Below are 27,233 nucleotides of genomic sequence, written 5' to 3' on the forward strand. Positions count from 1 at the left end.
CTGATTTGAAATTGTATTTAAAAGCAGGCAGTTGAGTAGACTGCCCCCTAAAATGCATTTCCCCCTTTTTTGTAGGATTTCAGAGGTTTCCCCAGTGGATAGATTATAATTTATGCATGTGTTCCTTGAGGGTTACATTTGGAACTGGAGAGTGTTGTGCACATTATAAGGAGGTTTGCTGAAATTTTAGTGCTGTGGAGATTCATCTAAAAATTCTTCTGTCGAAGGTATTCATTCCATCATCCAAGTTAACACAAGTACTCATTATTTGTTTCTCCCTGTAAAATCTGGCCACACATACAACAAAGTAGACACACAGTCTGCAGGATTGATTTCTGCATTCGGTTAGGTTACATGATTAGAGAGATTCATGCTTTTCACTGAAAAAAGACATTCAGCAAATAAGAAAACATGCATTACTTTACATATCAGGTAAGGTGTAGTTATGTTATATTTAAACATTCATACTGAGTATACGGAATTCATTTCTGATTCCCAGAAGTCATCTAAAAATACAGGAGGAAGTATTTTTTGTGCATTGTATCATGTATTACATACAAAGCCTTTGTAGAAGCATTATTTTGAGTGCTTGTCCTTAGAAGCTAGATTTGGATGACTGCATTTAAACAATTGTCCTTTATGTTGAATGAGGCAGGAGTTGGACAGAAAACATTTCCTTTGGTCTTATAGCAAGGGACACCTATCCGTGATAGTCTGTCATCATGGTGGACTACCGACAAGGGGACCGAGTTGAGATTGCATGAGAAACCACAAGCCCAGCAGTAACATTCAGTGCTTTAGTTCACAATCCAGGTAACAGTCATTGAGGCAGAGGATTTTGCATGTAATTTCCTGGATTATTTTGCAAAGGAAAGAAGTAGTAAGCTACCAAGGCTTTGAATCCTGCACTAGCAATGCTGTCTTGGAGATTGCTTCTGTGTAAGCTACAGGACTTCAAAACCTCAATTAACAGCTAGAGAAGGCAGTTACCCCTGGGTAAGAAAGTTCATGAGCCAGCCCTGCCTGGTTCCTCTCCCTCCCCACCTCAACTGGGTCTTTCTTCTCCAGCTCTCCCAGCGCCAACTTGCACTACCAGTAATATGCTGGCTGTTGCTGCAGCAGCTTTCACCATTATCACTTTGGCATGCTGCCAGCATTTTCTTCCTCTACACCATGGCCAGTCTGACCAACACATATATCAGCAAAATCTGAATGTGGTATGTCAGATGGAAGAGGAGCATGTCTTCAGCTGAAGGTGCCTCCATTTGCACAGTGTGGAAGGGATATATCTGGTTGGTGTAGGATCTCCCCAACTGCTCAGGCACGTAAAATACTCCTGAGACCTGGCTCTGCAGAGCACAGACGATGTTAAGATGCTTCGTGTAGGTCATTTCTGTATCCTCCCACTTCACACATGCTGTGGTTACACTGGCTGTGCTATCTTTAGGGCTTTCCACACCACTTGCTCTGCCTGGAACTGTAAGCCACCAGTGTTTTAAATCCTGACTTTTGGGTTAAGGGTTATGTTTTGCAAGTTACCTTCTGTGTCAGACCGCATTAGGAATTGTTTTCTCTAAGCTGTGTTTTTCTTCCTTAAAGATTCCAGTGTGATGACTGCAGTTAATCATTCTGTGTGCCATATGGCATTTGTGAGCTTTGAAAAGTATCTGCAGTTGCCTATTACACTGACTAGTTGGAGGAGAAATAAGGGACCAGGTTGTTAATACTGTTAAAAGAAAAGCTACAGTTCAAAGCCACAATTCAGCTGTTAGGCAAAACAGGCTCTGATGTGCTGTTTTCTGATGCTCTGGCAGAACATTAGCCCTATGTATAACACCTGAAGGTAGGGTATGGCATGGAATGCGTGTGTTTATGCCAAACTTAACTTTGTCAGCCTTCAAAAAAATCACCGTCTTCAGAGTCCTGAATTCTGCCAAACCAGCAAGCTTGAGTTGGCTAGAGAACATGCTGCATGAGAAAATGGGATATTCCATCTCAAGCTAATCTTATTTCCTCCGTCTATATTGAACAATGGAAACATTCAGCGCAGAATACTTTACCACGAAGGGGTTATGGAATAAAAAAGCATTCAGACTCATTTCCCTACCTGGGAGTTTTATGGGATAGTGCATAAGTTAAAGCTCCTCAGGGGCAGCTGTAGCTTGTACTCTGGTATTTACACTGGATTTTGTGCAACCATTTACTACAGCATTCAGTAAAGTAAGACGGGTAACCCCAGCATCACATGGCACACACAGCACCTCAGGGAATTTGTGTAAAGACACACACTGTGGCCTGCACCAGGAGAGTACTGTATGTGCTGGCTGATTTGGTAGCCTTCAGTCCATATTTTCACCCAGCTTTTCTTTCTGCTGACCTCTTTCTCTTTTTATCTGAAGAGCCTTAATTGCTGGTACGAGACTGGGAGAGGTAAGAGCTCTAGTCAAATGGTCAATGGGCTCTGAAAGTGTCCTGTAACTCCCCAGCTAATACTTCATGCCTCTTCTTGAAGGACCATTTCTTGAGGCAGTACAGCTGTAAGCTGTTTGTGGCTTGGTCAGTCCCGTGCTAATTCTCTGAATAATGAGCTGGTTGCTGCCTCACGTGCTTCTGTCTCCGCAGAGTAGTTCACCAAGAGACCTCCTAACAGAGTAGAAAATGTATGGATATATGGTATTTTCTAATTAATTTGGCTAAGAAGCAGGAAATTTTTCACCTTTAACTTGCTTTGAATGGAGGTTTTATTTGTCTTGCTGAAAAATTGATCTTCAGAGTGGACAAACATGAAAGCTAAAACACAGGCTTCAGCATGCAAGTCTAAGGGTGCCATTATCAACACCAGGAAAGGTGGTGGACTCAAGAGAAGGGCAGGATTCTAGAAGCTATAAACCTAGGGCAAAGCTGTGACATTTGCTGCACTGTGAGCACTTTACTTAGCTTCTCTGCCTCAGTTTGTAAAGAGCTTAGGGTGAAAGCTGTTGCATGTGAATGCACAGCAGCATCGCTAATGATTTTCGGGACCATTGTGGTCAGCCTTTCTCTAAGAGCAAGGGAAATATCCTAAGTGCTGTCATCCCCTTTCTTCTTCGCAGAGATGGTTACCATTTGACATAATGGCAAATATTATCCTATCTGTTCATCTCTAAATTATAAAGGAAGTTTTTTCTCTTGCTGAGTTCTTACTTTGTACAGTATGTAACCGGTCATGGTCAGAATAACATCTAATGTTTTCTGCTCCTGCACAAATCATTTTTAGTGTTTGGTATACAAAGTTCCGGGCTTCAGGGAATGCCAGGTTCACAGTGCCCCATATAGCTATTAATACTTCCTTCCAAAATTTATTATTCTTTAATCTCTCCCATAATACATGAATTACAGTCCCTAGTGGAAATTCCTCATTTTCCTGCATATATCATTTCAGTTTTTGAAATTCTACAGTAGTGCCATAGTTTAAGATTAATATGCCACCCTTCTATTCCTTTGAGCAAGAACCGGATCCCAGCTCTGTTACTTCGTATCGCAGAAAGCTTATTTTAGCTATTCTGAGTCAAATTTCCATTTTTATGGGGTTAGCAGTAAGTCTTTTGCTTTGGGGGATTGCTGCAATTTATAATCATGCTTGGAGAAAAGTAAAGCTTGCTCTCCCCTTAGGTACCCACTATTTTGTAAGTGAAGAAAGTAGGATGTTGGGAGGGGAATGTGAAAATTCTGGAGCTTCAGAGAGCTTCCCTTAAGACTATTCATAAGCTGTCTGAGAAGGCAAAGCAGGGCACTGGAAAGGATTTTGTCAGTTGTTCCTTGCAAGGCAGTCTGAGCTGGTTGAACACTTTTAGACTCTAAGCCAGTTCCTTTGGTGATCATCTGTTAGTGCTCTAAGAGAGCCCTGTTACTGCAGAACAATAGATAAAAAATAGTTTATGGTTATTTTCAAATGTTGAAATGTATCTACTTTGAAGCCTACTCCTGGAAATGGTTATATCTTAAGTGCACTCCACTTCCTAGTTAAACTCCATGTATCCATGGAAGAGTGAGGATTTGGCTTCTCTGTAGGTGCCTCTTTCAGGCTTTGTGGTTCTCTGTGCACTGATCATCCAGGCAGGAATCAAAGGAATTAAACCTTAAGCAACACTTACATAAATGTGTGTGTAGTTAGTGAAGTTAGGCTCTTGAATTTCATACTCACCAAGTGGGTGGGGTAGAAACTTTTCACTTCCAGAAGTGGTGAGCGTACAGTCACGTATGTGAGGTTGAAGTTGTCTCCCATCATTAATGTGCAGAGGTGTGAAGATATTGCTGACAGGTAAAGGCACACAGAACTGGAATGTTTTCCACTGTCTAAGCATGCAGCCCCTTCCATAATAACCCCTTTCATAAACAGATCGTGCTCCATGTGACAGCAGTGATGTATTTTGCCCTCTGCCGCCATTATAACATGTTCCAGCATCTCACTTTTCTAAATTATTAGAAATCTTTTCCTAATTCTCAGTCTACATTTATTCGTTGCCAGTTTATAACAATTTGTTCTTGAATCCTTTTGCTTAAATTATTCTTCTCTTTCCCTGATGTTTACCCAGCAAATTATTGTTTTGTTGGTAGCCATATTCTTTCTCAACCTTTGTTTTTCTAGACTCAACAAATGTGGCTATTTTGCAGAGACAGACCCAAGTTCCTCTGTATTTGCTTCAGGCTGACAGTTACAAGCCAACTCAGATGTGGATCTACTGATCCATATTCATAGAGGACAAGGTTGGAAAGAGCATTGAGAGGTTCCCCAGGCCATCCTCTACCCAAAGCCACCTGCCATGCTGACACACAGAAGTCTTGCATCTCAGCCATGCTCAACTTTGCAGCACGATCTGCTAAAGTGAGGGCCAAACCCACCCAATTTGTTGTCAGTTAAGGATTTTGGTTTTCTGTCCCAGCAGTATCTGCTGATAGCAGAGCCTGTTCCATATCCCAGGATTTCCTGCTGCACAAGGACTTCCATCTCAGGTTGATTTCTTACTTAGAACCAGGCTGACTCTGTTGCTCTGTTTTCTGTGCAAGCTAACTTTGACAGTTCCTCTCAAGGTGGATTATCCACATGCTCAGGCTTCCAACCTCTGCAGGGACTGGATATCCGTGTGAATGGAACAGTTGTGTGAGTACCGCAGCTTGCACTAATGCAGCAATCTGCCTTCATTTGAAAAGCAGGGGACGTCTCCTGGAAAGTGCCAGCTGGCTGTTCATGTTTCCTCTTGGCCCAAACTTGCCATGTTGCTAGAGGGAAAGGGGGAGAGACCTTCTAGGGCCAGCGAAGCAAAGGGGAAAAAACTCTGCTCAGGTCATCTTGCCCAAGACCAGAACGGTGAACTAGACAGTACAGCACAGCCTAGGGAGCGTGCGTATGCCTTAATAAATGAATTTACAATTGAGCAGTGAGCTATACTGGACTGCTGGGAAGAGGAGGTTAGGTCTGGCTGAGAATTTGGTGATGGTGAAATTCAGATGGCCAAGGTCAGACAGATCTAGAATGCCAGAGATTGTATAGCAGGGGAAAACTCCCTAGGAAAGTTACAGCTTCATTAGGGAATTTTCCCCTGTGGATTGCCAGTCTGCTCTCAGAAACACCTACAGATGTTCTTTATGTACATTCTGTTGTCCTTTCTTACTGTACTGCAGTGTCATACTACAGCTATGTTCTTTTTGTACAAAGTCAGGTTGGGGCAGTGTTACTGGCTAGTGTCAGAGCAGTGTAGCTGTCATCGCTGTTCTTATTTCTAGAAGTGTTTAGGGGGCAATAACTTGATCTTATAACTTGTGCCTTGAAAAACCTCCCTGCTCAGAGTGTATCTTAGTGGTTTTTATTGCAAAGTGTATTTTATCCTACTTTTCTTTCCAAATGCGTCTAAAGTGGTAGTGGTACTTTAGACCACTACCTGGTGTCAGATAACATGGAGATGAAAGATCTGCTTCTCTAGAAACCTCCTAGTAAAGATTGCTTTCTGGAGGAAAGTCCGGGTAAGACATTACTCTACTCTAAGGACTCACATCCTCAGTGGGAGGCTACACAGCAGAAAAAATAACCTTCCAGTTCAGAAAATTCAGCTTTGAGAGACAGAAGGCAGTACAATCAATGGCAATAAAAATATGAAGTAAAATACTTTAATAATGAAATATTTCAGAAGAAATTCCTTTTTTAAGGCCTCTAATCTAAAAGACATGCAAATGGTATTTATTGTATGCAGGGATTTTGCAAACTCATTCACTAAAGTTATTGATGAAACAATTAAAGGTCACTGTTGAGGGATTATGGAACTAAAAGAGAGATCTGCCTTGGGTGGAATGTCAATTTATGTGTTTCACCGAATTTATTAGGTTTTTATAGGGCCAGAAGGGAGAGATTGCAATGTTGTCTCTTGGGTCAGATGAGATTATATGGGACTGTACTCTAAATAGTTTATTACTCCCTGAATCATTTTAGCGTATGTTCTGAATCTTGCAGCAAAAGAACAGGCAGATAATTTGAAAACCTTCATCAGACAAAATCCAGTAGCTGTCAGACAGATCCTGACCAAGAACCGCACGTTTTTTCAATAACACGGATTTGGGTAGCAGGCTAAGAGATGAGACTTTTTTCCCCTGGATTTGGCTTACAGGCTCACAGAAGTGGTTGGTTACAGTGTCAGGGAAGGCTGTTTTGTTTTTATGCGAGATAGGCAGGAGTCTGAGCAACCTTCCCAACCAGACATTCCCTTCTGTCTAGTGAAAAGTCCTGATCCTGTTGGAGTCAGCCCTGCTGTCTGTTTGTGGTCCCACGTTACTCTGCTGCCTCACCTCTTACAGTTATATAGCTGCCGTCTTCCACTTGTAGTGAAGCAGTTCCAGGTGTCTCATTTTGTCATGCTATTTTGGCAGTCATTCACACCCCACGCTACTTGAGCAAATAATGCTCACGGACCATAGAGAAGAGCCTGTTTCTGCTCATTCCTTCTCCTGCCCACAAAACCTTCTCTCAGCTGAATTCCTCCACAGTGCTGCTGCATATCTTACTGCTTCCCATCGCTCTCGCTTTCCAGGGAAGATTGTAGAACCGTCCTTGCTCGCCACAGGTTAAGATGGGTTTTCACGTGGGGAAGAGCTGCCTCACTCTTCCCATTCTACCTTCTCAACTCACAACTATTGGATCTTCATCACCTGGGGGTAAAGGCTTTCATTCATTACGTGTAGACATGGCACTTAGGGACATGGGTTAGTGGTGGACTTGGCAGTGTTAGGTTTATGGTTGGACTCAATGATCTTAAAGGTCTTTTCCAACTCAAATGATTCTATGATTCCTCCTGGTGCATCTAGCAAGAGGATCGCAATCACCATCCGTAGACATTTTCCTAAGGTTGCCATTTCCACGGAAAATAAGAGGGAGATGCTTTTTCTTTGTGCTTACTGCCAGTTCCTTAATTTACTATAAATACCATTTGGGCATAGTTACGGCTAAGGACTTTTAAATAGGAAGTTTCTCTTCTGGAAAAGGAAGTGCAGGTAACGTTGCTCTGTATTTGAAAAGATGTGTTTATTTCTAGGAAAGGAGGAAAATTAAGTCTTCTGGATCCTGAAAATTCCAAGGTGGCAGAAATAAGAAAAAAAAATGTTTTAAAAACCCAGGGAAGCTATGAAGAATGAAGTATTTCTTAAGACAACTCCCTTTCTGGAGCTGAAACTAAAATACACTGACAGCAGAAAACGCTATGTAGAATTTAAATAATATAAGCAATCTACCCCTCCTGTGAAAGCTGGTCTCCCCTACTTACTCATATGAACTTCCTACACGCCACCAGCTGCAGATGTAGTTGTACTCCTGGTCCCATTTGACTGCACACACTGAGCAGTGGGGACTTCACCTCGTTGTAAATCACCATAAAGTACTTAAGCAGTGTTCCATAGTAATGTGCAGTACTGTACTTTTTATTTGTGTATATGTTTTATATGCACAAATAGTTGCTTTCAGTTGTATATTTGTGGCATTTTTTTTAAACTCCTTGCTTTCAGCAATGTAGAATATAATGAGAGATAACTGGAATTGTTTATAGCCTTTTATGCCCAAAGCAGCTGAGACTCCCATATGACTAAGATGAGTTTGTTAATTGTCAGTTTGTTTTAATGTAATCATTCAGAAACTTAATCTGTTGTTGAAATATTTATTCTGTTGTTGTTATTCCATTACTCTCTATTGTTTTTTATTCATAAGAAACTATTCGAGGTAAAAATATATATATGTATTTTATATTTTACATGCACGGGTGTATATATTTATACATATATATTTTATTTATAGATAGATAAGCAATGTAAAAAAATGATGTTAGTAAGGCCATCACATAATAACATGAAAGTAGGCAGCGAGGCAGCGCTCTCAATTTTGTGTGCAAGTGGTAACACACAGCCAGGACAATCTGTGATTTTCCTCACCACTCAAGGGGATCTGAGTGCGTGCACTACAGGATTTCCTGTTTGGCATTGGCCTTTGCTGATATAAAGAGTAGTCTATATCTCTTCGCTAAATTGGTTTGAAAGCAACTGATCGGTTTGAAAATAGTGCCCTGGTACATTCTGCTAGTTGATAGACAGATGGCCAGGACAGTAAACGTATGCAATTCTGAAGACGACTTGATTTGAGCCTTGCCATAAGACTTGAAAAGCAGATGAATAACTTTTCCAAGTTGTTTTCTGTCTTCAGTGGAAAGCATCTTGGCGTTTGGGGCAGACTTTAATAAGAGCCAAAAGAAACGAGAGCGCCCCAGTCCCCCATTCATTGCACACAGTGTGGCCGTGTGCTTTTGCCAGGTGATGAGGAGGGGCGACCCCCACATGCAGAACATGCCCTCGTCCAGGCCAAAGTGTAGTTCTGTTTTCCTCATTTCTCTGCTTAGAATTAGACCCTAAGTTACATATGATGAAAGCGCATTACCAGAAATACAGATATGCAGGAATTTTCTGACTGTAGCTGAAGGTTCCATGCCTGAACGAGAACCTGTATCTATACAGGCTGGCAGGTTTGGTGGCATTTAGTGTATAAATTATGCATGATTGAAACGAAGTGTATTTTAGTAGCAGATAGCTGAAAAGCCTTGCAATGTATTCCTAATTCAGCAGCATTGCCTTGAGCTACTCTGAGGCCTCTTTTTTAAACTCAGACATTAGCACAAAGCACACCTCTGACTGCAGGCATTTAAAGATCAACAAGGGCCAAAAAAGCTTTTAAGATCCAATGAAACCAGGAAAACAACCATGTTGCCTTTCAGTGTCAGGTTAGATTGCCTTCTTATGAGTGCAGCTATTTCAGGTACAGAGTGCTTAGTGGTTTGGGTCTTGTTGTGTGGAGAAAGTGTTCCCCAGAAAACATCTGTTTCTTTCACCTGCAAACCGCAATGTGCTGTGAAAAGGCAGGACTGTAGCCACAGAGACCCAGGGGGATGAAGGAAATCTGGCTCAAAGGGATGAGCATGGTTTTCTGAAACATGGTATCAAAAAGAGCACTTAAAAGGAGAGAATGCTTTTAGAGCAGACGATACACCGCAAATTGGGCAGGTCAGGTTGCTTGTAAGCTTGAAATTCTTCCTGGATTGCCGATACTGTTTTCTTAGCAGCAATATTTGCGTTCTGCTCAGAATTGCAACAGGAGGAGTTCATTATTTTCTTTTTCAGAAACTGGAAAATGTTCTGCTTTTCTGTAAGGTAACAGGAAATCCCACTGTCATCTGCAGCATCTAAAATCTGTATATGCAATATAGCTGCTTTCCCTTTTGTGGTCATGTCTTCATTTTTATCTTACCGTTATTGAAGTTCAGGTGTAGCTCTCATGTATGTACTACAAGTGTAGTACTACACCCTTGACTTGCAAAAATCTTTATAGAATATTTTAAGCCAATAGGTAATGTGATGTTAATATTATGTATATGTAATATGCAACAAAATAACTCTTTATTCATTCTGAATGAATAAAAGAAGACATTATTTTAGAAGTAGGGATTTCCATATTAAAACTACATGGATTTACAACTGCTAGAGAGCTGGCTTGTCTGGCTCTGTTTTTTGTTTCCCACAGCAGCGCTTGTGCTGAGCTGGAGAGGCGTTTCCACTTGTTTTGGTAAACTCATCGTGTGGCTTTTATTGGCCATGTCATCCAAGGTAGAACAGGGGAAGTTCTAGCCATTCTTCTGGAAACATACAGGATATCGTTTCCTCTTTTTTTTAAGTCAACTGTGTTTCACAGGAACAAGTTAAAACTAAAAATACTAAAAGGAAAGAGAGTGCAGAAACACAGGGAAGCCGCTCAGGAGCAATGGTTACGTCATTGCCGTTCAGCATAGGTCTCAGGAGGGGATTGCAAATGAAAATGAGGAGCAGTGTTGGGCCGTGTGAAAAAAAACATTGAAAGAAAATAGAAGTATCCTTACAGGAGAAATAAAACCTGCCGTCCCAGGGCCCCTACCTGGAGAAGTCCTTAGCAGAATAAGGGGATGGCCGCAGACTGGTAGGGAGCAGGGTGCTGGGCTCTCCGAGGAGCGCTGGGTCTCGCCAGGGAGAGACTAACGTTAACGTGAGCGAGAAGGCAGCTGAGGTCACAAGGGTACGCAGTGCCTCCCTTTCTGAAGGGTAACTGTGGAAGAGGTAACTCGGTGATGTAACTGCACAGCAGAAGTAGGTCTGTCTGTGCTGGTGCCCTCAGTTCAGCCTGCCAAGATAAACGCGAGCTTTATCCTTGTGCCGTAGGCAGGAGGGGAGGCCCTGCGGACCAGAAGGCGCCGGCGTTACGCTTATCTTTACAAGCCGCGAGGAGATGGGCCTGGGGAACCGGTCAGCCCTGCGGCAGTCTCTGGAAAGATCACGGAGCACGTTTTCTTTGGAACGCAGAATGCCTCATTCCCAGGCTGGGGCCATAAAGAGCTGCAACAAATGATAATCCCTATTTTGGCTGCAGCCACGGGGTGGATGGGGGGTGTTGTATGTTGCCAAATCACACCTGGTCTTCTGGCCTAAAAACACCCAAAGGGTGGTGCTCTGGGCATACAGGGCAGAGGAGAGCCTTTCACAGGGCAGAGTTTCAACCATTTAATCAAACAAATCGTCTTCTAATGGCTGCCTTTTTGTTCTTTCAGAGGATGACATGAATAATTACATCAGTCGGTACCGCAATGAGCCTAGCAGTGGTAAGTTCTGCTTGAAAATGTAAATGTGAACTGCATTTTTGCATTACACTGTGTGCTGTAAACCAGGTGAGACTGAACAATGATGTAGATCCGTCCCGGAAATGAAAGCCACCATGGCATCTCTGGGTTTGCTCCATGGAAGTTTGTAGCAAAATAATAATTCTCGAAAGGTTGAAGGGCCCCAAGTTGCTCCTGCTGAAGACACTCATGATAGTTTGGAGATCTGGGAGAGGTTAATTCCCCCTAGCTAGGCTGTGCGGTCTGCAGAGCGGTTCAAATCGACCTGAGAATGAAGAGCGTGGGCAAAATAAACGAAGAGAGCAGCAGTGGGGCGTTAGCTTAGCCCAGCACCCTGCTGGAACCTTTCAGAAAGGTTAAACTGAATGGTGGGGAACCTCCGTGGCAGGCCCGGCCGGTGACCTGAGGCCGGGCTCCAAATGGACGTCCCCGGCAGGCGTCCCGCCGGCAGGAGGCTCTGCGCCCGCGGTGGGGCCGGGCAGGCCCGGCTCTGCGGGTCAGCCCAGCCCGCGGCGGCGGGCGGCGGGGCGCGGGCAGCCGGGCACAGAGCTGCCGCTGCTGAACAGGCGCGCTCTGGAACGTCGTGGTGAGCAGGGCTGGGCGGGTGGGGGTGTACCCCCCCACGTATATAGAATTTCACATATATATTTTAAAAAGTGTGTGTGTGTATATATGTACATCCCCATATATACGCAGGGATATATAAAAAAAAAGATGTGTGTGTCTGCATATACAGGTACATACAATATAGAAGATAGGTATATGTGTGTGCACATGTATAATGTATTATATGCATATACCCCATATACATATCCCTATATATAGTATATATACACTTGGTGAAATATAGACATATATAAAAAGATACATATATCTATATAAGGATGTGTCTGTGTATATACATACATGTTATATTATAGATATAAAATGTGTGTATATATGTGTATGCATATAAATCTATTATCTATATATATGTCCCTCAGATACACATACATATATATAAAAAGACATAAGTAAAAATATGTACATATGTTTATACATGTATGTGTACAGTGTCTCATATATGTATCTCCAAACATACATCCCCATATATATGAGATGATTTATATACATATAAAGGTATGTGTGTGACTGTGTATATACATATATAAAAAGATATGTGTATATGTCTTTATATACATATAAAGATGTGTGTGAGGCAGTGTCTGTGTATATATACATAGATATGTTATCGAAATACATATATTAAATATGTATACACATGGATATATATATTTATATGTAAAGATGCGTGTGTATACATATGTAAGTCTATATAAAGATACATAAAGGGTGGGGTGTGTATAACTGCATATACATAGATATGTTGTTATATAAAATAAACATTTATTAAAAGGTGTGTGTGACTATACTTACAAATTTTAGATGTATTCTACAGTACGTATAAAGTATGTGTGTGTATACATATACACATATATATGTATACATATATAGGTATAATGTGTTGTGTATGTCTATCCCCATATATATACATGGGGGGATATAAATACATATTTATATATAAAGTTAGATATAGATATGTGTGAAAGAACCTGTGTATATACATTTTTATATTTATTATGTAATATATATAAAAAATGTGTGTGACATTTTTAATATGTATAATATGTATTGCATATAATATGGATATATCTCTCTGTGTGTATCATGTATAGGTATAATGTACTATATATCCATATCCCTATATATAAATTCCCTGTATATACACAGAGAGAGAGAGGGGGAAAAAAAAGGTATGTGTGTATGTATATGAGTATGCGTGTATATATTTTATTTAAAAATAGATAATTATATAGATTTTAAAAGGAGGTATGTGAGAGAGACTTTGTACATATATCTTATCTTTTTAATCTATGTTATGTATTATTATGTATAATCTGTATTATGTATATATTTTATATATAAACTGTGTGTGTGTTTGTGTGTATATACATATATCGGTATTTTATATATTAGTATATCCGTATACATCCCCCTATATATGTGTGTGTGTATATAAATCTATTTACGTGTATGTGTATGCAGACAGATATAAAGACAGATAAATACCTATGTATAGCTACATAGGTATTTTATATATGTATAAATATATTTAAAGATATATATATGTGGGTGGGTACGTGAGAGCCTATATATATACATATATAGTTTATATATTATATATTAGGAAATACATGAGTGTATATATACACATATATATTATGTATTATATATAATAGATATTAAATGTGTGTACATATATAGGTATAATATATTATAAATGGGGATACACACAGACATTCTCTCTATAAATATGGATAAATGTATATATAAAGATATGTATATATAAAATCTGTATACATGTGTGTGAAAGACATATATCTAAAAATATGTATGTGCATACACATATATATACAATATTATTTTTATTTGTATATATTTTATTTGTGTACATCCACATTATATACATGGCTATATATAAAGATGTATGAATCTATACATAGGTGTATGTATGTTTAAAAAGATAGATGAAAAGGAGGGGGAGGTGTGAGTGACTGTGTATATACATTTATACATACAATTTTGTGTGTGTGTTCATGTACAGTATAATGTATTATATATGTATATCCCTATATATGCATTCCCCATGTATATACACACACAGTGAGATAGACATATATATTTATATATAATGCTTACCTTTATATATACATTATGTACTCTATATGGGACAGATATATACACACACACATATATTCCCTGTATCTATATAGATAAATCTCTATATAAAGATTATGTGTATATAAAATGGGGGTGGTTGTGTGAGAGAGCAAGCGCATGTATTCTATTTAAAGATAGATAATTATATATATTTAAGGGGGGGGGGCTATGTACTAGATGTGTGTGTGTGTGTATATATATCTATTAAAAATGTCTGTACATGTATAGGTATAATGTATTACATATGGGGCACATATATATACACACACACACACAGACACATATATTCCCCATATCTACATGGATAAATCGCTATATAAAGATTATGTGTATATAAAAATGGGTGTGTGTGTGAGACTGTTTCAATACACCTATGTATTATATATAATATGTGTGTCCACACATATATAGATATATGATATTATATATAGATGTACATCCCTCTATATACATCCCCATAATATACTTGGAAATCTGTAAAAAAAAAAAAAAAAAAAAAAAAAAAGGTGAGTGTATCTATAATTTAAAAGCTGTATAAATAAAGGGGATGGACATCCCTCTATATATATCCCCATAATATACTTGGAAAGCGGTAAAAAGAAGGTAAGTGTATATATAATTTAAAAGCTGTATAAATAAAGGGGTGGATTGGGGGGGGCGGTGTTCACATATAGGTATAATGTATTTTTTTAAAAAAAATTATATCTCCCTATATACACACACATATAGTGCAAAATATATATATATTTATATATAAAGGTAGGTATACATGTGAGAGTGAGAGCATGCGCTTATATGTGTGTTCTATTTAAAGATGGATAAGTATATGTATTTAAAGGGGGACTATATTATATATGGGGGCATATATATCAAATGTCTGTGTGTACATATGTGTGTATAGTGTATTATATATGGGGCTGCTTATACACACAAACACATTCCCCATATCTATATGATATATCTATATATAAAAATTATGTGTATATAAAATAGGGGATGTGTGAGAGAAAGATACACACACATACAGGTATATGGTGTTATTTATAGATATATAATCCATCTATATCCATCCCTGTTATATACATAGAGAGCTAGATATAAAAAAAGGTGTGTATCTAAAGGGGTGTGTGTATAGCATTATAGAAATTGGGGGGGGGGGTGTTCATGTATAGGTATAACTATTATATAATGTGTATATCCCATAAATACATACACACACAGAGAGAAAAATATACATATAGTTATATATAAAGGTGGGGGGGTGGTTGATGTGTGTATATTCTGTTTACTGATAGAAAATTTTATTTATTTAAGGGGTGGGGACTATGTACTATATAATGTACATAGCATGTGTATATAAAAAAGTACATATTAGTTATAATATATTATATATGGGGCTCGTATACACACATATATTCCCTCATATCTATATGGATAAATTTATATATGAAGATTATGTGTATATAAAATAGGGAGTGTGTGTGTGTATCCCTATGTATTTTATAATAGGTATACGTGCATGTGTGTGCACACACACACACACACATATAGAGAGAGCGCGCAATGGTATTATTTATAGCTGTATATATCCCTGTATATAGATATGGAGACTACATAAAAAGGTATGTATATCTATATATGTGTGTGTGTAATTTAGAAGCTGTATAAATAAGGGGGAGGGTGTTCATGGATAAGTATGATGTATTATATACGTATATCCCTATGTATACATTCCCCTTGTGTGTGACACATACATACACAAAACCAGTAGGGTGGTGTGTGTTTGTATTCTAACAGTAGATAATTACATGTATTTAAAATGGGGGACTATGTACTATATGTATCAAACGTCTGTGTGTACACATATAGGTATAATGTATTATATATGCAGTTCCTTATGCATATAAACACATATTCCTCGTATCTATATGAATAAATGTATATACAAAGAATATGTGTGGGTGGCTGTGTGTATCGATACCTACATAGTCTCTATACTCTGTGTATATGTGTGTGTAGCTATATCAAAAAAAACCCCACGTGTACACATAGATGTATGCGATACTATTTATAGCCCTCCCTATACAACCTCATTATATACATGGATATGTAAAAGATGTGTGTATCTAGACCTAGGGGGAGATATACAGATAGATAGATTAATTGATTTTAAAAGCTATATAAATAAAGGGTTTGGGGGTATGCAGGGATATGTTCATAGCTATATTTTCATATATGGATACCACTTTATATACATTCTTTCTCTCTTTCCATACAAACACACACAGAACAATATACATATATTTATATGTAAGGGGGGGTGTTTGTGTAAAGTTAGATAATATGTAATTATAGCTCTGTGTGTGTATATATATATATATATATACACACCCCCACACGTTCACACATCTGAAGGTATATGGTTTTTTTTTAATATGTATGTGCCCATTTTATATATATGGAGATATACATCTCTCCATAAGATGTGTATATCTATACATATGTATATATAAAAAAAGTTATATAATTAAAGGGGGGGATGTGTGGTATACACAGATATTTTACATATGTATGAAACATATATAAAAAGATACACAAGGGGTGTCATACACACAGCGACTAACGCAGCTGGGGAGCTGGCTGGGCCCCCCGCCCCGCCGGGCTTTCAGCTGCCTCTCTCTGCTCTCTTCCCTGCAGACAGCGGCATCCCCGAGGCAGCCATCTGCGTCGTCACCACTGCTGCCATCGACGTCCATCGCCCCAACATCTCTTCCGACCTCTTCACAGTGGAGGTGCCGATGCGCCTGGGCAGCACCGGGACGTCCGCCAGCATCACGTCAGGCAGCGCCTCGCGGTCAACCGTCAGCTCGGGCACGCAGGCCTGCAGCGAGAGCAGCCAGACGCTGGGCTCCTCCCCGGACTGCAGCACGGCCTGCGAGGATGCTGCGGAGGCTGGCGCCGGCCCGGGGGCTGACCTTGCGCCCACCCGGCAGCGGGTGGCCCAGGCCATGGTGCAGGAGCTGCTGTCGTCCCTGTCAGAAGAGGCCTGCCTGGCGCAGAAGGGGCTGGATCCCGTCAACCTGAAGCTGCCCAGCCCAGCAGGCTCGGTGGGGGCCAGCCCTGACCTGGGCCACCGGCTCAACGTCTACAACCGCAGGAACCAGGAGAGCCTCGACGTCTTCCAGCTCAAGCCACTCATCGACTGCCCCCAGGGTGCCCCGATGATTGATGAGAAGTATGGGGCGCTGGGGCCCTCAGAGCCAAGGCTGGGCAGGGTTCCCGAGGCATAGGGACAGCTGTGGGGACACACTCACCACGCTGGGTCACGAGCCTGCCGCAGGTAAGGGGGCAGTGCCGGACCCAACCCGTGGCATCTCCTGCAATGGCCACCAGCCTGGGGCCAAGCCAGCATCGCCTCTGCCCACCAGTGCCCGTGGCACATAACGGACCTGCCCTGCCACCAGCTCTGGGCCAGCTGGGACCTACGGTGTCCTGTTGGGGCACAACGAACCTTCCAGCAGTCTCAGGCCACCATGGACCCACAGTGCCTGGGGGGACAGATTATGGACCTGTCCTGCCACCAGCCTGGGGCCAGCCCAACAGTGCCCGGCAGCACCACAGACCAGGTGCTGGCCAGGGGGGCCAGCACAGACCCACAGTGCCCGGGGGCAGGACAGAGCTGCTGGACAGCTTGGGCCCAGCCTGGCTCCCCCGCCTGACCCGACCGCAGGACTGAGCATGGCTGGGAAGGGAGTGGGGATGGGAATAAACACTGACAAATACATGCTGCCTCCTGCCTTGTATCCCTTTTTCATTCCCTTTCCAGCCTTCCCTTTCCTTCCTTCCTTCCCTATCTTCCTTTCTTCCACCCCACCATCACCACTCTATGTGCCATCCCATTGCTCAAAAAAAAAAACCCAACACCACAGTGACCCCACCTCTTTCCAGATCAATCCTTTATTTGCCCTTTTTCCCCACCCCACACCCCAACTGCAGTGCAGGGTCCATCACTGTCGCTCACTTCTTCTTCAGGAGCTCCGTCATCTCCGGCACCGCCTGCAAACACCAGTGCCAGGGTAGCACGTGCTCTCCCTCTGACCCCCCCAAACTCTCCATGTGCAGCACCCGACCCCCCAGTTACACTCCCCACCCACCCACCCCTCATGCCCTGCACACCACTCCAGGAGCTGTGGGTCACCCCAGCTCACAGCACTCCCCACTTCTCTCCTGCTGAATAAAGCCTCTTAATTATTTAAGAGAGCTACATTTCCATTAGGTGGAAATAATGCATTCGTACAAAATTTATTAAGGAAATTGTCTACATGGTGTTTCTTCAGAATGTGACTTTGTCTCTGGCTTACGAAAAGGCCCGTGCTCACCGCTGAGCTAGCGGGCGTTAGTTCAGGAATGGCATTAAGTGCTGGCAGAGTTTCTGCCCACGCCTCTCCACAGAGCCGCTGCAAGCTCCTGCCAGTCACACGTGTGGACGTGCGCACAGGCAGCTCGCACACGCAAGCCGTAGGCACTTGGACACAGGCTGGCTCGCAGCTCAGTTCTTCCCAGAGAGAACTGCAAGGTCCTCATGGGCATCGGTAAGGCAGCAAGCCCAGGCCACAATAAGAACTCCTCCTGCCAGCTCTGTGCTTTCATACTTTATGAAGCTTAAAAAATACATGTGAGCACCTACGTGCAGTTATTTCTCGAAAGGGTTCCTATTCAGGAAACTAGAATAGAGGCAGGCCAGCCATGACACCCCCCCAACACACCTGATAGCTTCTGCTTGCAGGGATTGAATTTTGAGCATGAAAATAATGAAATCATAAAGCAAATTCATAAAACAAAACAGCCCAAAGCAAACACCCTCACACAGACATCTATAACACTTATTAGATTATGTTATCTAAGCTATCATTAGCTCTCTGAAACAGTTACTCCATGCATCTCCAAGTTTGGCCTCACCTGAAATAAGTCTGCCACCAGTCCGAGGTCTGCCACTTGGAAAATGGGAGCTTCGGGATCCTTGTTAATAGCAACAATGGTCTGCAAGCAACAGTAAAGCACCATGTGAAAATACATAGATAGATAGATAGATAGATTAACGTCTAGGGCCGGATTACAGTGACAGGCCTTATCTAGGAAATATGGGCTAAAGTCTCTCCAAACCCCTAGAAGCAGAAGATATGGATCACAGCATTTAACAAACATTTTTCCTTTCCACCTCAAAAACAAACAAGCAAACAAAAACAAACACACACCTCCACCTTCACCAAAAAAAATTCCCTTCCCTGCTCATTGCATACATCGGGGCTATCCTTCCCTGTTGGAAAAGAGTCTAGGAAGAAAAACTGCAAAGATTATCTGCAAGATAGCCATACCACTACAGAAACAACTCAGAGGTAGCATTTAAAACACATACAATAAAGCCACGCCTAAAGGCCTCTGTACTTACTATGGGACATATCATTTAATTTGTCAACACAGTAGAAAAACACACATGACCGAAATCCCAACACAATAGTCCAGAAAACGTCTTTCTTGGTTTAAAACTCTGCCATGCAGGTAAATCATTCTGTAGATGTCTGTGACAGATTCCAGCAAAATAAGCATGGGTGTCCACATCAAAATCTACAACAGGATGGGGAGCACTCCACAAGGATGGAAAAAATTGACGGCAGCTCATAAAAGGAGCCTTACACCAAGCAGGGGTCTAAACCACAGCACTCTGATGCTGCCTTTCCACCTAAAGGCTGCCAGTGTGAACTCTGATTTGAGGCAACAAGACTCCTCGGGACAGCTCTAACCCAAGTTATTTGATCCACTTACCTGCCATTCCCAGGTAGCCACAGTTCATGTGTCTCTGTTTTACTCCCTCCACTGAATGTACTTGTCCAACAAAATTAATGGCTCAGTAGCATACGCCTAGTGGCAGTAACTCAAAGATAAAAGTTTGCAAATCCTGTGTTTTTAGGCCCACAGAAATGTTTTTTCTTCACAGGTCATTTGTATCCTGTGACTCGCTATAAAGAGGGACCACATCATATATGCAAGGAAGTACCTACAGCAGAGCGCTGCTGCTGCCCTCTTGCCAGCTCATAAGCAAAAAGACCTGCAAGTATTCCTGTAATGCTTCCCCTGAAATATTTTTCCCAATGTTTTATTGTTTTTACTTCAGTTACCCCATTTGCAAATGCAAGCCTCCACTGACAATTCTACAGTGCAGGAACCAAAATCCCGTCTGTGATACCCGAGGATATTAGCTGAATAAAGACTTTAACTCTACTCTGAGGCCCTCCCACGCTTTGCAGAACCGTTCACAGGGGCACGAGGCCACAGGAACGCTGAGGACCGGCTGAGGCCAGCGGTTGGTGACACCTTGGGGGCTGGCAGCTCTGTCCTTATCACAAAAATAATTAACACCAGTTGCTTTCAAAACTCTCTTAAGCTTTAGTTTGGCAGCCTAGTCCTTCCTCTGTCTCCATTAGCTGAAGTAACTTTTTAGTAAGATCTGGTTCTCTACCTCATCGCTAAATCAGGCTTTCCACAGTAAGAAGCAAAAGCGTCACCTTGCTTGCAAGTTAAACCTCTTAGAAAGAAAAGATACTGTAACTACCTCATGAGGGAATTAAAAATAAGGAAAGAAAGCAACGACGATTCTCCAGTCTCCTCAAAAGCTGCGTTTTCTACCTTGCTGTAAAAGGACAAATAAATTATACATTTCACTTGGTAGAAAGCATCTGACTACTTTGGAAAACGTATCCTGAAGTGTACGAGTTCACAATGCCAGATAATTCACAGTGCTGAGGGAAGACGGGGAACACTCCAGAGAGTTCCCATGGCTGCATAATTCTTTATGTTTGTAAAAACTGGATCTTTTCAGTAACTACAACACCTATATGCTTTGGCTAAAAGGAAAGCAGAAGACATTTCAAACACAAATAAGTAAAACTGAATTTTACAATACGCACATTTGTTTATACTAGAAAAACTATGATATATGGGAGAAATGAAACTGTTAAGTATGCATCTCATACTGACAAATTTCACCTGTCCTTATTTCCTATAAAAGAACATCTCAAAATATCAAACACGGCATTGAAAAAGCCAAAAAAGCAGAGGTTTTGCTATTACAGTATGCGACAATATTGCTGCTCAATATTTTTATATCAAAGGAAATTCTGGCACTTAAATAGGTTCCCAGAACTGGTAGTCTTAACTGAGATAAGGCAGGAGATAAATACAAACAGGGTCAGATCAAGTTTTAAGCAGCTCTAAATACACAGTTCTCAGCCAAGAGCTGATACTAATCTCATCCGTCCATCTTCTCCCTCACCCAAAAGCACAGTTGGAGACTAAATGCCTCGAAACAAAGACACTCTTAATACTGTGGCCCATCAGCTACTAGCAGAGTCCCAAGGGAGCCGAGGACGACCGTGGTAGTACTGCATCAGTGCTGCTCCCGCGGACTCTCCCGCTGTCTGACTGTCCCTGTTGTCTCCCTGTTGCTGCGCTGCAAGTAGAAGAGACTACGGCGAGGCTGTTCCACTAAGACCAGTGAGCATACTCTGCTACAGATACTATTATTCCCACTTCTCAATAGTGACCTTCATCCCTGCCCATCATTCATCCTCAATTTGTAATTTTGGTTGGTTTTTCTCCACTGTGTCAACTAATGCTAACACCACTCGAGTCCCTGATTTTAGAAGACTGAGGCCCCCAAAAGGGTGCTGTATTCCAAATCCAGCTTACGTGATTTTCCCCCCAAAAAATTAAATAATATATGCAAAAAGAGCTGAATTGCAAGAAAGCACAGGTCATCCTACCACACAGGCTAGCTCGCGAGGACAATTACCAGTCACATAAACTCACTAGTCTGTCATTGGTTAAACATGAGGATCTGCCTGTAAAGTTTTGCAAACCTTTTCCTCAGTTTGGTAAGCTATTCAAAGTTCTGGGTTTGGTTTCTGCCAGAAAGCATAAGTTCATTCCCTGGAAATAGAAAAAAATATATAGCCTTTTTCTAAAATTAGTTGCGGGGAGGCAGGACAACCTACAGTTTTTGATGTTTGGCATTTGACAGTATGATTCAGCAGGCAATTCTGCTCCTCTTTCCAAACACTGCACTGTGGACCAAACTGGCAATTCCAATCTGGGATTATTTGCTTTGGCAACTAATGAGTTAAACCTTTTAAAGTTTTACTGCCGTTTTATAATAGGTTTCCATTTGAATGGCTAAATGGGGGAATGTCAGACACATCTTTTACTTTATGGAATAGTAAGTTCATAATTCAAATTGCACATTGTTATGCATGAATTAGTATGTCATATTCTGAAATAAACGCAAATGGAGCTATTGTATAGAATTCAGGCATATGTGTTGTTTTTTTTTAATAAACAAAGTCAATAAGCTGCTCCTACTTACCACTTCGGGTTGTAGCGCAATGGTTTTCCTACTGTGTTAGATGTTTTGCCACAACATCTTTTTTTGGCAAGGCTTAGAGGGCTAGCATATTTTAAAGAAGCAGACAAACGGGCAATTTTAACATAAAAAAAAGTTGGAAAACTGGCTAAAGTACTGATGTAAAAGCAAGGAAGTCAACTGATTTCCTTCCTCAAAAATCTTTCCTAGAACATCCATCTTTATATACCTTGCTGTCTTTCATCCCAGCCAAGTGTTGGATTGCTCCAGATATTCCCACGGCAATATAAAGTTCCTAGCAGAAAACAAAAACGAGACATTTTTGGTACTCACGACATAGTTTCAGTAAGCTCTCACAAACCTTACTCAGAATCAATTACATGCAGTAGTTTTTACATTACAGCAGTTTCCAATATTCAAGGCAGCTGATGATTGGTTCCCTTCCCCACTTGGGGATGCAATGTAACTGTAAAAGGAGAATCCCAAAGGAGCATCTGGCAAAGACAGATGAGAAAAGAGAAAAAGAAAAAAAAAAGAAAGAAGAAAGGGGAACAAAAAAAAAAAAAGATTGCATCAAACATCAGACACTGTAAGACATTGCTCAGCTAGAGGACAGGGCAGTCAGTGTTACCCATGACCCTGGACATTCCCAACGCAAATATTAAGCAAGATAACCTACAAATGGATAATGCAGTTGCCTAAAGAGAAAACCTAGGCTTTTTTGTTTGAAGCCTTTAGGATCCTTTAAATAAGACAGAATGCACAAAACTGAAATTCAGGTGTTTAAACCTTTAAAAAGTTTCCTATATGGCAGGATAAAACATTTCAGATACTGAATGGGGTTAGCGCACTATACACGCGTAGTGATAGTTTCTATTATTTACCCCAACCCTCAATGTTCACATTGAGCCCTAAAGCTTTTCTTCCCCCATTCACTATCAACTCCTACAGAGGATGAGTAAAGAAGTGTTTCCCAGGTAGGCACCAACATGCAGTAGATCTCTACACCTTGGGGCTCCCAATCTAGCATCTCCAAAGAGACTTACATTCAAAATAGATGAAAATTTATAGGCAAATAGATCTATACCGACAATTTTAATTCACAGCAGAAAAGCATTTTTTTCCCCCAGTCATCCAGGCTATAATCTATCCAAAACCCAAGTATATTTTCAGCTCCGTGACAGTTTTCCCACCACCACAAGTCCAAGTAGCAGTCAAACCTGCACCGTTTGGCTACCTAATTTTACAGAAGAAAAACAAAGAAAGTTCTTCTCACCAACTCATTCAATAAGAGGAAACTGTAACACACAAATCTAGTTAGGCGATCGTCTGTCAAAACCAATTAAAAGGTGGTATTTATACATGCTTAGAAAAGACACACCCTCAAATAGTAACAGCATTTCTCTTTTAAAAATACCAAGGTTAGTCCGTATTTAAGAACATACAAATCCAATTCAAGAAATTATTTTTGGGGCCAGGGAGGGTAAAAGGGTCAAAAAATCTTATCCCTGTGCAACTGAAGATGTCCATTACAGTTAAGTGGCTTTTAAATGACAGAACAAAGCACAGCTGTGGAACAGGCACAGACCTACAGAAGAGGTGTTCAAATAGAGAGACCATGCAGACTGCTTCTTCCATACAGGCCTGATAGTCATTATATCAATTAAAGACAAAAAGATGATTGCTTTCTGATGTTTCTACAGCTACAGATTTCACCTATTACATTGGTTTTTAAATAGGAATAGATAAATAAAATTTATGAAGCTTTTCTACACTTTTCTACAAAAGCCATCTCCTGTAAAAATTGAAGGGGAGGGAAAACAGAGCAGGAACAAAGTATTTCCTATTAAAAAGGTTTGCTTTGAAATTGAAACACAGAATCTAGTCTATATATTTCCACAAAAACACACAGCTGTTGAAGACACTCAGGAATTTCTTAGCCTCAATAGCTTTTTACTGAGTAGATGACTATTGGAGGTCAACCCCTTTTAACCACAGCTGCCATGTAATATAATATGTCCATATAAGAACTCATGGTAAGAATGCAATATTTTAATTATACCGAATAAAAGAACAGATGTTACAGGAGAAATTATTCTAACATCATATAGTCTTTAATACGAGCTCTTTTTAAAAACACATTACTGTAATTTGATTTTTTTAGAGCAATTCATTAAGTGCCAGTCACCTAGACTACCAGATACTCTTATCAGTCTGTTTAACATTGTGAAGTTCAGTCTTTGGAAAGAATCCAGCTAACCAGGAGCCAGATGCCTATGTATATATTCTATTAAAGTGTCTAGGAAAGACAAGGCTGTTTCATTAAAAGGACATTTGTAAATCACCAGGCTTGTCTAAAAAGCCTTTATTATGCCTCTAAGCCATGCCCTTCTAGGTTATGTGTTTTTGGCTCTCTGGCCAAGATAACTGGTCCATTCAGTAGGCTGTAACACTTACAGTAGATCACCTCAGTAATGTTTTCATACAAAGAACACATAGGACAGCATGTTTCTTATCAATAGTTCCATACTGTAAAATAGATCTGACTGCTTAAATCTTAGTTTAAATCTATACTACAATTTAGTAGGAGGGAAACAAAGGACCCAAAAAGTTGGAATGATGATAATTCACGACTGTTCAGTGCTCTCCAAGGAGAGAATTCAACCTGTCATCCAGACAGGTCATAAAAGACTCAGAAATTCGGATCTCTAAGTTATTTTCAGGGTAATACCTTTGTTTTGATGTTTTCCCTGAAATCATTAACTTCTATCATGCCTTTTGCTCAGTCCTACCATTTCTACTGTGTTAGTGTTCTAAGTACCAAGCCAGGACTGCAGCCCCAAGCACTACAAAGTAAGTGAGGGAGGAAAACGGAAAGCCGATCGGTACCACAGAGTAGCATCGCTTCCAACTGTGTTATGCGACATGCCTGCCATCGCAGCAGAGAGCATGTAAGGTCTGGAAGGAGGTCTCAGTTCTACAGAGCTCATCGATGCAGGAGACCCGCGCCAAGGCACAAAACGGCATCAGAGTCTGGATCGCACCTCTCAGGTGCCAACAAAGATGGCTTTACACCAACTTCAAGTTCCTGCTTTTCAGATCCCTGGAAGCTGCTCTAATTACTGCTGCCAGGTGCCTGATCCACAGCCTACAATTACAGGCACTTACGTCAAAGTCCAGGACATGGAGTGGCATTTATCAACTCCCTGGTGCTTGTGCACAGGTAGGTTTTCACTGGAGGGCTACTGCCAGTGCTGTACCACATGAGAATGGCATAACAAAACAACACAGATTCTGTACCAAGGGGCTCGCTGCACTGTGTGATACAAATGAAGTCCCAAAAGCAATTAAAGTCAAGGAAAGTGAAAGTTTTGGTGGTATAAGGGCATGGCATCAGATTAGACAATTGTCTTGCCTCACAGTAACTTAATTCCACACAGGAAATCACAGAATCATAGAATGGAATCATAGAATAGTTTGGGTTGGAAGAGACCTTTAAAGGTCACCTAGTCCAACCCCCCCGCCACGGGCAGGGACATCTTCAACCAGATCAGGTTGCTCAGAGCCCCGTCCAACCTGACCTTGAACGTTTCCAGGGATGGGGCATCTACCACCTCTCTGGGCAACCTGTGCCAGGGTTTCACCACCCTCAGCGTAAAAAATTTCTTCCTTACAGCTAGTCTAAATCTGCCCTCTTTTAGTTCAAAACCATTCCCCCTTGTCCTGTCACAACAGGCCCTGCTAAAAAGTCTGTCCCCATCTTTCTTATAAGCCCCCTTTAAGCACTGACAGGCTGCAATGAGGTCTCCCCGAAGCCTTCTCTTCTCCAGGCTGAACAACCCCAGCTCTCTCAGCCTTTCCTCACAGGAGAGGCGTTCCACCCCCGATCATTTTCGTGGCCTCCTCTGGACCCGCTCCAACAGGTCCATGTCTGTCCTGTGCTGAGAAATAATTACTGTACATGTGTCACAGCCATGCCACAAATCTTTATTTTTTATGGATAGCACACATCAGCACAGGGGAAGGGACACCAGAGAAGAGAGCTAATGGTAAGAAAGAGCACAATGGGGAAAACACGCAGCACAGGGAGTTGAACAGACTGAATAGCTAAGAGCGTACGAAGCAGAGGGCAGGGAGGCACAATCAAGAAATACTCAATTTAAAGATGTGCTATTACAGAAAGGGCTTGGTATGTCAGTAATGAGAACATGTGAAGGTGGGAGCATCAGCACATAACATACCCATTAAGCTTCTCACAAGGGCTACAGCAGCAGCCAAAGCTGATTCTGCCAGCAAACTGGCACAAAGGCCAAAAGTATTTTAATTTGTCCTGCCACACAACATCCCACAAGACTCCAGTGGGAGCCAGGACCCTGACAGAGACCTCAAAGTTTATAAGCACAGATTTGCATCACAACAACCCTAAAAAGAAATAAAACTTCAAGTCCCAAATTTATCCTATTCAAAGGCAAGATACCAAATCAAGAATCCAACTTTTCATTTGCTATTTAAAATATTAATCTAGCCTTGTATTGTTTTTTCAACAAACATGACCGTGGTATATCTTGTAGAGAGAGTCATTGTATGCTGACCATTAAAATGAAAAAATCCCCCTTAGCCATCCCCTTAACTTCTATTTCTGCTTTAAATATACCCAACTTACATATTAGCATCTACGGCAAGTCCATGAGACTTCATATGCACGATCTGCACAACGGGCTCCAGAATCCATATAGCCAGTTACGTGCTGTTTGGATAAATGTCACAGGAGTGCTATATGTGGATGATAACAATCACCAATATACCAATGCAGTTATTTTCCTGTGCATACTGACTCTTCCAACTATTTACAA

At 41.2% G+C, this 27,233-nt stretch overlaps 2 protein-coding genes across 3 annotated transcripts in view; one reads left to right on the plus strand and one right to left on the minus strand.

Moving 5' to 3' along the window:
* The window catches only part of TMEM266 (transmembrane protein 266), a 62,847-nt gene extending 44,978 nt beyond the window's left edge, over nucleotides 1-17,869 (plus strand). The window contains exons 10-11 of the mRNA XM_075160423.1: nucleotides 11,136-11,186; nucleotides 16,662-17,869. Of these exons, the coding sequence (XP_075016524.1) occupies nucleotides 11,136-11,186; nucleotides 16,662-17,254 (644 nt within the window). The 3' untranslated portion in view covers nucleotides 17,255-17,869. The remainder of the gene's footprint in view (nucleotides 1-11,135; nucleotides 11,187-16,661) is intronic.
* Nucleotides 17,870-17,905: 36 nt separating this feature from the next.
* Nucleotides 17,906-27,233, minus strand: part of ETFA (electron transfer flavoprotein subunit alpha) — a 34,077-nt gene continuing 24,749 nt past the window's right edge. The window contains exons 10-12 of one of the 2 annotated variants that reach the window (XM_075160421.1): nucleotides 22,610-22,675; nucleotides 18,924-19,004; nucleotides 17,906-18,020 (exon numbers count right to left, since the gene is read on the minus strand). In XM_075160421.1, the coding sequence (XP_075016522.1) occupies nucleotides 17,982-18,020; nucleotides 18,924-19,004; nucleotides 22,610-22,675 (186 nt within the window). In that variant the 3' untranslated portion in view covers nucleotides 17,906-17,981. Of the gene's footprint in view, nucleotides 18,021-18,918; nucleotides 19,005-21,880; nucleotides 21,951-22,609; nucleotides 22,676-27,233 lie in introns of those variants that run through there. The other variant, XM_075160422.1, reaches the window with a different exon arrangement.

This window comes from Calonectris borealis, chromosome 11 (genome assembly GCF_964195595.1).
Source record: "Calonectris borealis chromosome 11, bCalBor7.hap1.2, whole genome shotgun sequence".
NCBI lineage: Eukaryota > Metazoa > Chordata > Aves > Procellariiformes > Procellariidae > Calonectris > Calonectris borealis.